At 37.4% G+C, this 10436-nt stretch overlaps 1 protein-coding gene and 1 pseudogene across 4 annotated transcripts; both read right to left on the bottom strand.

Annotated features, from left to right (window-relative positions):
- Window positions 1-277: 277 nt before the first annotated feature.
- Window positions 278-2151, bottom strand: LOC129096107 (ankyrin repeat domain-containing protein 49-like; annotated as a pseudogene).
- Window positions 2152-2381: 230 nt separating this feature from the next.
- Window positions 2382-10006, bottom strand: LOC129096106 (ankyrin repeat domain-containing protein 49-like). 4 transcript variants are annotated; one of them, XM_054604770.1, is made up of 4 exons: window positions 9947-10006; window positions 8524-8748; window positions 2929-3434; window positions 2382-2648 (listed from the first exon to the last, which is right to left on the bottom strand). In XM_054604770.1, exons 2-3 carry the CDS (start codon window positions 8740-8742, stop codon window positions 2958-2960), a joined length of 696 nt encoding a protein of 231 aa, XP_054460745.1. In that variant the 5' UTR covers window positions 8743-8748; window positions 9947-10006; the 3' UTR covers window positions 2382-2648; window positions 2929-2957. The 4 variants fall into 4 exon arrangements, with proteins under 4 accessions (XP_054460745.1, XP_054460746.1, XP_054460747.1 ...); XM_054604771.1 differs by having other exon boundaries at window positions 9951-10002; XM_054604772.1 differs by lacking the exon at window positions 9947-10006 and adding an exon at window positions 9646-9662.
- Window positions 10007-10436: the final 430 nt, after the last annotated feature.

The raw sequence follows: 10436 nt of genomic DNA on the forward strand, positions 1-10436 counted from the left end.
TTAATAGCTTTGTTGTTTGAACAGAACAGGCGTCAGTTTGGTCTATGAGCACTTGTGATATCATTCATTAATTCATTCATTCATTTTCCGTAACCTGCTTATCCAGTTAAAGGTCGCAGGGGTGCTGGAGCCGATCTCAGCTGTCAATGGGCGAAGGCAGGGTACACCCTGGACAGGTCGCCAGTCTGTCGCAGGGCTGACATATAGAGACAATAGAGCATGTACCACACAGCTTCTCCTTAGTCCCCTGAATGACCTCCTTGTCTTTTCTAAATATGAAAAGAAAAACAAGTCTTAATCAGAGTTTCAAGATCAACGATGCAAAGAGGATATCATTCAACGACATTCATTTATTATGGTGCTTCATCAGAAAACATGCCTCGAATCCATGGCCATCCGCATCAAAACAGCTTTTAGAGGCAGTTAATGAGACACAAGCATATACACATTCACATTATGTACTCATAGCAGGACCAGTTTTGCGTATTTACATTACATTACACAATCTGCAAAGTTGACTTTCATGTAACTGCTGTACTTTGTACTTACGAGAAGAAGGTAAAAACATCTGTTTTTCATTAATGAGATGGTACCACATTGACACAGTCTTCGAACATCTCAAACAGGACGTGATGCGGGCCAGTACGGCGGGCGACCTCACTGGCCGTCTCCCCGCTGCCGCTGCAGAGCCCTGGCTTCAGGTGACGTTGAGAGAGGAGGAGCTCTAACGTGTGAGGAGAGTCTGTTCTGAAGGGGTGGTGTTGGAGGCGGCCAGGTGTAGTGCAGTGAGTCCACCGTTTGTCTGGGCGTTCAGTTCGGCTCCATGCTGCAGAAGGAAACTCACAACTGTGACGCGGCTCCAGCGGCAGGCGCTGTGAAGTGGCGTCCAGCCATCAAGGGTGCGGGGGTTAACCTTAGACCCAGCGGCGATCAAAGCAGAAACCACGTCAACGTGGCCGCTGTATGCTGCACGATGCAGTGGAGTGTATCCGTCCTCATCGCAGGAGTGCACCAGCAAGGGATCAGCGGTTAACAACCTCTGGACTGTTGCAAGCTGAGAAAAAAATTCAGAAATGCTGAGGATCAGAAAACTACAAACCAGTAGTCTTATGAGTCTCACCTCTAATTGTTGGATTAAGTACCTATTACTTTGTTTATTCTAACCCCCTTTCCTGCGTTTCATGTTGGTAGCTTCTACCTCGGTGTATAACATATTCCAACTGAATTATCTTCTATTCTGGTCACACTTATCCTGTGTAAATACATATATTAGACCACAGTGAAAAATACTTCTGAAACATAACCATCACAGCAAAGAGTAATCTATTCAGTTTAAGTTGCTAGAAGACATGTATAAAAGAGTGTGAAAAATGGGGTAGACAAACATAACAACACTCCCAGAGGCAAAACACTATGGAATGCCTACGGCTAAAAATATTTCACAGAAATATGAAATTATTAAACCTTTAAAAGTATCTTTAGGTTATTTTGTTGTAACATGGATGAGGACACACTTTCACCTTGTCTGTCTTGACTAGACAGGCGTAATGATTCAGACAGACTACAATTACCTTGAGAAAGAAGAAAAATACTGTACCCAATCAGTGATATGAAGACACAAGTGGGTCAGCAGAAAATATCTCAGAGCAGACTTACAAAACATAGAACAGAACAAAACAGACATCACACGAAGACAACTTTAGTGTGTAGAATGTAGAGAAGGGTAAAATGGTAACATGGCACGGTATTAACAGTACAGAGTGATTGTGTAAATCATTTATTGGGATTGAATTAGGTTTGGGCAGACTTTTTTTCCCCTCAAGCATTGTGTAATGTGTTTGCTTATTTGCTCAGTGCTATCTATTGCCTCCTGATATGCAAAGTCACGCAGCTTTCCAATTATTCAGCCTATTCTGCATTTATTTACAATTCAATGCTGACTTCCTGCAAGGTGGGCCATTAAAGTCCAGTGGTGGAAAGTAACTAAGAACATTTACTCAAGTACTGTACTTAACTAAAAATTGCAGTTATTTGTACTTGTTGTTTGTTTTTGTTACTTTTTACTGCTATGCCTATATTCAGAGGAAAATGTTATACATTTAACATAAATACAATAATTTGACAGTAGTTACTTTACAAATTAAGATTTTTTGCACACAAAAGAATGTAAGAATTAATTTAATATGTTTTGTAAATAATTAAATTACCCAACAGTATATAGAGCTGAAATAATAAGTCAATTAGTCAATTGATAGAAGATGAATTGTCAATTATTTTGATAATCAGAGTAATATTTAATTCAAAAACCTTTCATTATTCCATCTTAAATAGAAGGATTTGCTGCTTTCCAGTTTAATTATTTAAAAAAACACTTTATTTTTAATAGCTTTGTTGTTTGAACAGAACTGGCGTCAGTTTGGTCTATGAGCACTTGTGATATCATTCATTAATTCATTCATTCATTTTCCGTAACCTGCTTATCCAGTTAAAGGTCGCAGGGGTGCTGGAGCCGATCTCAGCTGTCAATGGGCGAAGGCAGGGTACACCCTGGACAGGTCGCCAGTCTGTCGCAGGGCAGACATATATAGACAATAGAGCATGTACCACACAGCTTCTCCTTAGTCCCCTGAATGACCTCCTTGTCTTTTCTAAATATGAAAAGAAAAACAAGTCTTAATCAGAGTTTCAAGATCAACGATGCAAAGAGGATATCATTCAACGACATTCATTTATTATGGTGCTTCATCAGAAAACATGCCTTGAATCCATGGCCATCCGCATCAAAACAGCTTTTAGAGGCAGTTAATGAGACACAAGCATATACACATTCACATTATGTACTCATAGCAGGACCAGTTTTGCGTATTTACATTACATTACACAATCTGCAAAGTTGACTTTCATGTAACTGCTGTACTTTGTACTTACGAGAAGAAGGTAAAAACATCTGTTTTTCATTAATGAGATGGTACCACATTGACACAGTCTTCGAACATCTCAAACAGGACGTGATGCGGGCCAGTACGGCGGGCGACCTCACTGGCCGTCTCCCCGCTGCCGCTGCAGAGCCCTGGCTTCAGGTGACGTTGAGAGAGGAGGAGCTCTAACGTGTGAGGAGAGTCTGTTCTGAAGGGGGTGGTGTTGGAGGCGGCCAGGTGTAGTGCAGTGAGTCCACCGTTTGTCTGGGCGTTCAGTTCGGCTCCATGCTGCAGAAGGAAACTCACAACTGTGACGCGGCTCCAGCGGCAGGCGCTGTGAAGTGGCGTCCAGCCATCAAGGGTGCGGGGGTTAACCTTAGACCCAGCGGCGATCAAAGCAGAAACCACGTCAACGTGGCCGCTGTATGCTGCACGATGCAGTGGAGTGTATCCGTCCTCATCGCAGGAGTGCACCAGCAAGGGGTCAGCGGTTAACAACCTCTGGACTGTTGCAAGCTGAGAAAAAAATCAGAAATGCTGAGGATCAGAAAACTACAAACCAGTAGTCTTATGAGTCTCACCTCTAATTGTTGGATTAAGTACCTATTACTTTGTTTATTCTAACCCCCTTTCCTGCGTTTCATGTTGGTAGCTTCTACCTCGGTGTATAACATATTCCAACTGAATTATCTTCTATTCTGGTCACACTTATCCTGTGTAAATACATATATTAGACCACAGTGAAAAATACTTCTGAAACATAACCATCACAGCAAAGAGTAATCTATTCAGTTTAAGTTGCTAGAAGACATGTATAAAAGAGTGTGAAAAATGGGGTAGACAAACATAACAACACTCCCAGAGGCAAAACACTATGGAATGCCTACGGCTAAAAATATTTCACAGAAATATGAAATTATTAAACCTTTAAAAGTATCTTTAGGTTATTTTGTTGTGACATGGATGAGGACACACTTTCACCTTGTCTGTCTTGACTAGACAGGCGTAATGATTCAGACAGACTACAATTACCTTGAGAAAGAAGAAAAAATACTGTACCCAATCAGTGATATGAAGACACAAGTGGGTCAGCAGAAAATATCTCAGAGCAGACTTACAAAACATAGAACAGAACAAAACAGACATCACACGAAGACAACTTTAGTGTGTAGAATGTAGAGAAGGGTAAAATGGTAACATGGCACGGTATTAACAGTACAGAGTGATTGTGTAAATCATTTATTGGGATTGAATTAGGTTTGGGCAGACTTTTTTCCCCTCAAGCATTGTGTAATGTGTTTGCTTATTTGCTCAGTGCTATCTATTGCCTCCTGATATGCAAAGTCACGCAGCTTTCCAATTATTCAGCCTATTCTGCATTTATTTACAATTCAATGCTGACTTCCTGCAAGGTGGGCCATTAAAGTCCAGTGGTGGAAAGTAACTAAGAACATTTACTCAAGTACTGTACTTAACTAAAAATTGCAGTTATTTGTACTTGTTGTTTGTTTTTGTTACTTTTTACTGCTATGCCTATATTCAGAGGAAAATGTTATACATTTAACATAAATACAATAATTTGACAGTAGTTACTTTACAAATTAAGATTTTTTGCACACAAAAGAATGTAAGAATTAATTTAATATGTTTTGTAAATAATTAAATTACCCAACAGTATATAGAGCTGAAATAATAAGTCAATTAGTCAATTGATAGAAGATGAATTGTCAATTATTTTGATAATCAGAGTAATATTTAATTCAAAAACCTTTCATTATTCCATCTTAAATAGAAGGATTTGCTGCTTTTCTGCTAAAAATGACTGTAATGTAATATATTAGACCACAGTGAAAAATACTTCTGAAACATAACCATCACAGCAAAGAGTAATCTATTCAGTTTAAGTTGCTAGAAGACATGTATAAAAGAGTGTGAAAAATGGGGTAGACAAACATAACAACAGCTGTATACTAAAACATTGTGTTTTATATGTGGCTAGTTCTAACATTAGATTTCAACTTTTCTGATTTTTTTCTTTTATGGGTGTTTACAAAAAGAGCATAATATTAAATCAGTAATTAAAACTGAGGGTTGTATTAAAAAAGATTAATCCAACCCGAACATTCTCAACATAAAAAACCACAAACAAACACAAAAGGTTTTTCAACCTAGATATTAGAAAGGGAAAATAATTTACACGATATGAATGATTTTCATTTCTTTGGTGCAAAGAAATAATAAGTACTTTTTGCTACATACGCTCTTAAATGATCTTATTTTGACTCTTAAACATGATATCTGAACGCCAGCTGAAAGAACACTAATGAGGTTGTCAAACATTAAATAAACCACTTCAATGTGTGATACATTTCTTACAAAATAAAAATGTGAAGATGAACCAGGCAAATCAAAACCCCGCTGACAGCTGCAGTCCAGACCACTTGGGGAAATTATGTTTTTAACCACCTGGCTCTTATCTTTCCTACAAATCATATTTCACTCAGACTCTGCTTCCAGTTGTTTTATATTTTTCTATCTATCTCAAAAAAAAAGAGAAGACATTTGAACATTGGGCCAGGAGATTTTACTTGTGACTCTTTGCTTAATGTTTTGTCTTTGCAGAGTCTCTTCAGGAACATTAAATAAATAATCCAATAACATAAATACTTCACTCTGTAAAGCCAATTTAATGGAGTACTGCAGGGTGCTTTATTCTTAACCAGCATGGCAGCCAGTCTCTCACAAACACATTTATTACGCTCCAATTGCTTTTCATTAAACATAATAAACTGATAATATCAAATAGCAGGCACACAAACAACATCCAATTAGCATTAAAATAATCACATGCAGTTTACACACACTGTCTTTGCTCATAACAGTTTTGTGAAATGCTTGTTGGGGCGATTAAGGGGATGTTGGGCCATAATGACAGTGTACTGTGAGACAACATACATGTGTCCACCATCAAAGCTTTTGCCACTCTCTTTGTATTTTGTTTAAGTTTTACTTTTGCATCTGAAATAGTTTTTTCAAAATGATTTTTCACACATTTAATTCACTCAATTAGCCACCTTGTAGTTCCCTCGACTGTATGAAGAGTGAAAATGATTTCATGTTAAAATCCTTCTGCAGAACAAACTACTGCTCTGGCAAAGTACTATGGCAGTAGGGCTGTTATTTTTATGATTGATAAGTAAGGATTTCTAACATCATGGACAAGCAGCAAATCCTCACAATTAAGAAGCTGGAGCCTTCAGATGTTTGGCAACAACTTAAACAATAAAGTGATTATCAAAGCATTTTCAGGTTATTTTTCTGTTGAGCGACTAAATGATTCATTAATTTATCATTACAGCTTCACATGGCACACAAATTTGAGCCTGATGATCTTCTAGTATGGTAATTAGAGGTCTATCCACAAAGATGTACTCAGATACCACAAGATACCATATTTTTCTTATTAAATTTGTTAAAACAATGGCATGCAGTAACAGATTTCCTTAAACAGTAGACAAACTCAATCAAAGATTAAAGAACATGATCCAGAGACTAATAGCTTTTAATGTACACTTAAGTTGAGCTTTTTTGCGTTTTGGCATGACAAAATGTAAATAATGTCGGTTACACAATGCGGGAGTCTTAACATTCTCAACTCCAGGCTGAAAACATTTAGATAAACATCCACATTTCTCAAAGTAACGTATTGAAAAATAATTGTTTTAAAATCAGAGCTAGTATCAAATACATAAACTAGGGGGTGCTCTCTCCAATCTTTTGTCTTTGACAGCCAGAAAGATGCATAAACCTTACGACTGAGTAAATACACACTGAAAGACTACTGAGTTACATGTTCTTGTACCGAAACAAACACAGACAGCAACCAGCAGCTTGCATGGTATTTATTCAGTGCAATTTACACTGAAAAGGCCCCAAAAGCGCAGCTTTTCGTTGGGCAACGTAGACAACCTACAATGGGAATTTGAGTCGAGTGAACTTTGTAAAATGAGGCAAACATCAGAGAAAGCTGTTTATGTTCTAGTATGTCTCCTTTGAGCGAAACAAAAAGAGACATCATCAATCGACAATATCAGCTGCATATGTCTAATATGTTTAAAAAGAATATTTATGAACAAGACAGAGCGACTGGATCTGAAGACTTGGAAAAAATCCTCTTTACAGATCACACACATTATTTATCTGTCATTTCAGGTCCAATTAGTTGTAAAGTCCATCATAAAAATCGGCTCAATAGTTGAATTGTGTGTTACTTTCAGTTCATAATATATCTAATTAGATAGAATGAGGACTTCTGGGTAGCAACGTGGCCCTTTATAAAAGCTTAATGAACTGTTGACCTTGTGGATATTCCTGCAGTGTTCATGAAAAAATTATGCTGAATCCTTAATAATTAAATAACGGTAGCTAGATTGCTGTTATTTTCATGCAAAAATGTGTTCAATTTGTTCATTTTGACTACATGTTATGGTTTTCTGTTTATATTTTAATAAGTACTTTTTGAAATAACAATTTTAAATACCAATGCGTTGAGTTCCTAGGGGACCCCAGTCATATGCACCAAATTGCATCCTATGCCGTTTTAAAAGATAAAATAGAAGATTGAATCCTATGCCATTTTAAAATAGAAGAGATAGATAACATGTTCGCCATGGGTACTAACTCACAGTATCATACACTATCAGGGGGGAAGGGGCCCTCTGATCAGCAGACACACAGTTCCTAATGTGCTGTCTGCGTTTTCGTTTTACACAATATACAATTTAACTGTAACTTTCCTAAGATAATATTACCTGTTTTTATCTTCAGATGATGTTTAATTACATAACGAATAATATTTTGAAAAGAAAAAGTTAACATTTTGCTGATGATTGTTTCTCACAGTACTTTATGCTTTCAGTAGTTAATTCTGGTAAGCTGAGGGTTAAATGGTTCCTCAGAAATATTTGTGAGTGTTGACAAAACTTTCTCAATCATAATTATCTATTTTGTTTTAAATTAGAAGAAAATTATAACTAACTTTATAAACAGCAGTTCAACAGTTTACAAGCAATGTTTGTGTTAACTTAAGGAAAGATCCACACACACCGTTATGCCAACAGAGTTAAAGAAGTTGGATTCTTTGACCTGTTTTCCGTGTTGTTGGAATAAAACTGTTCAATATGAAACATCAAGACTTATTTTGTATTTTAACCGAGGAACATTTTTGCTGCCAAAAATGACCATGGCACTCCACGAAGACATACAGCTGCAGCTTAAGATGACGCTTGCCAGCAGAAGCCGAACTGACCAGCTTTAGAAAGGCAGCAAGCACAGATTAAAAACCTGATAGTCTGTGCTGGCTTCAAAAACACACAGACACTGGAAAAATGTAAAAGCAAATAATAAGTAAACTAAAAGGGCATTTGGTAAGTGCAGATAACGATGCATTTACATGCTCCTCGTATTTCATTGCTTAAATAACACGTTAGCTGTTCGTTGTTATGGGCGTTCACATGATTTTTGAGTTCATTGAGTTTACGACTAGGGGGCCTAGACAGGTAAAGTATGAGTTCTGAGAGTGGTGTCAAAACAAAACATCACTTACGCGATTGTTTTCCGCTGCCCACAGAATGAGCACCTCTGGTTTGTCTTTGAGAGTTTCTTCTTTTTCTAGATACCAGTCCTCGGTCTGGTCCCCCTCCTCCTCTTCCAGCTCCTCCTCCTCATCCTTGCTTCCAGTCCAGAGGCTGCTAGCCCCCCTTGGGATCAGGTTTCCATGTGTATTCAGAAGCTCAAGCTGGTTGAAATCTTCTGGAAACTCCATCACTTACTGTTTTTGTCAGAGAATCCAAGACAGAAAGAAATAGAAACACACAGAGACAGATTAAAGGACCTCACAAATGATAAATCAAAATCATAGGTGGAGATGGAATGAGATAATGTTGAAACAGAACAATTCAGAGGAACATTACATTACATTACATTACAGTCATTTAGCAGACGCTTTTATCCAAAGCGACTTACAGGAAGTGTATTCAACATAGGTATTCAAGAGAACTACTAGTCACCAGAAGTCATAAGTGCATCTCCTTTCTTAAACAAGCATCTTAAAGCATAAACCAGAGCAAAAGTATAGTGCAGAGGCAAATGAAACACTACATTAAAGTGTAGTTATTTTACTGAGTTGCCCTTGGATTGATTTTTTTAAAACCCTGCTGGCGTGCTTATAAATATTTGTCTATCTAGTGTCTTGTGACCATCGAATGCATTTTAAACATTCATTCTGTCCCCAACAACCCGTCAGTCATTTGTTAACTTGATTCATAACATTCAGACTGACGTGTCTTTTTACAATCTTGTGTGAAATAAGTCATTATTTCTGTTAAGTTGTATTATTACATTATAGCCTATATGTGCTATCACTCAAGGTGACCAGCAGCTCTCATTATATTATGATTACATTAAAATCATATATGATATTAATTCAGATAAATAGATAAAGGAAATATGTATTTTTCATATATTTTGCCCGTTTATACCAATGAGGTTATGTCAAATACAAGAAACACCACTGAACATAATGCAGTACAGTTCAACGGCACCAGAAATTGAAGTCACCAAATTGACTGAAGGCTAAATAAAGTAGTCTTTAAAACAGTCTGAACTGGAGAAGGGCTGGTGTCGTAAAAAGTAGTGTGTTGCGTTAACTTTATAATGTTTACGTTACCTAACGAAATAACTGACACATGTGTAACGTTAAGTGCTGTCGCCATGGTGAAGCCACACGCAACGAGATTAACGTCGCATTCTAATAGACGCCGTTAACGTCATTTACGTCAACGTCAAACACGAACTGTTCTTTACGTTGCTATTATGATTGACGTTAGCTAGCTGCCCCACAAAACGCTCTTTACGTTGATATTATAAGTACAGCGGTTTAGTAAATTTCAAACATAAAAAGCTAACATTTCAGTAACAATTCATACTACTTTGAGGAATATAAGCTGATATGATTAACTCTCCCTGACCTACTAGTTTTGTGGGTTCTTCTTCTACTACGTCTTCTTCTTCTTCTTCTTCTTCTTCTTTGATGGCGGTTGGCATCAAGCTTTGGCGCATTACCGCCACCGTCTGCTCCGGAGTGTGAATCAGACAATATGACATCCCTCCACACCGAACTGCCGCCAAAAATATATTTAAAATACACAAAGACTCCCTTATTCATATTTAAAATAATTTACCAAATCAGTTTTGTATTTAAATCAGTTTTTTCTTTATTACCTATAACAAAAAACAGTCTTTACAAGCATCCATGGAGCCACCACGGGATAAACCCCTGAAGGCCTTATTCTCCTTTCAAACACTTCTTTTGTAATGTCATCTCCTGCCCGCTGATACCTCCCATTCTCACAGCGCTTGATGCAACACTCCTTTTAAGGGTCAAGCATAATTGTGTCCCTGCAAATTAGTTCAGTAATTTTCCATAAATCCAACCTTGTTTATTCCATTTCTACATGC

This window comes from Anoplopoma fimbria, chromosome 9 (assembly GCF_027596085.1).
Source record: "Anoplopoma fimbria isolate UVic2021 breed Golden Eagle Sablefish chromosome 9, Afim_UVic_2022, whole genome shotgun sequence".
Lineage (NCBI taxonomy): Eukaryota > Metazoa > Chordata > Actinopteri > Perciformes > Anoplopomatidae > Anoplopoma > Anoplopoma fimbria.

Coding starts and splice junctions, on each gene's coding strand:
- LOC129096106 (XM_054604770.1), bottom strand. CDS start 8,742: ATGGAGTTTCCAGAAGATTTCAACCAGCTTGAGCTTCTGAATACACAT. Junction 3,435..8,523: donor GGGCAGCGGAAAACAATCGC/GTAAGTGATGTT, acceptor TTTTTTTCTCAG/CTTGCAACAGTCCAGAGGTT.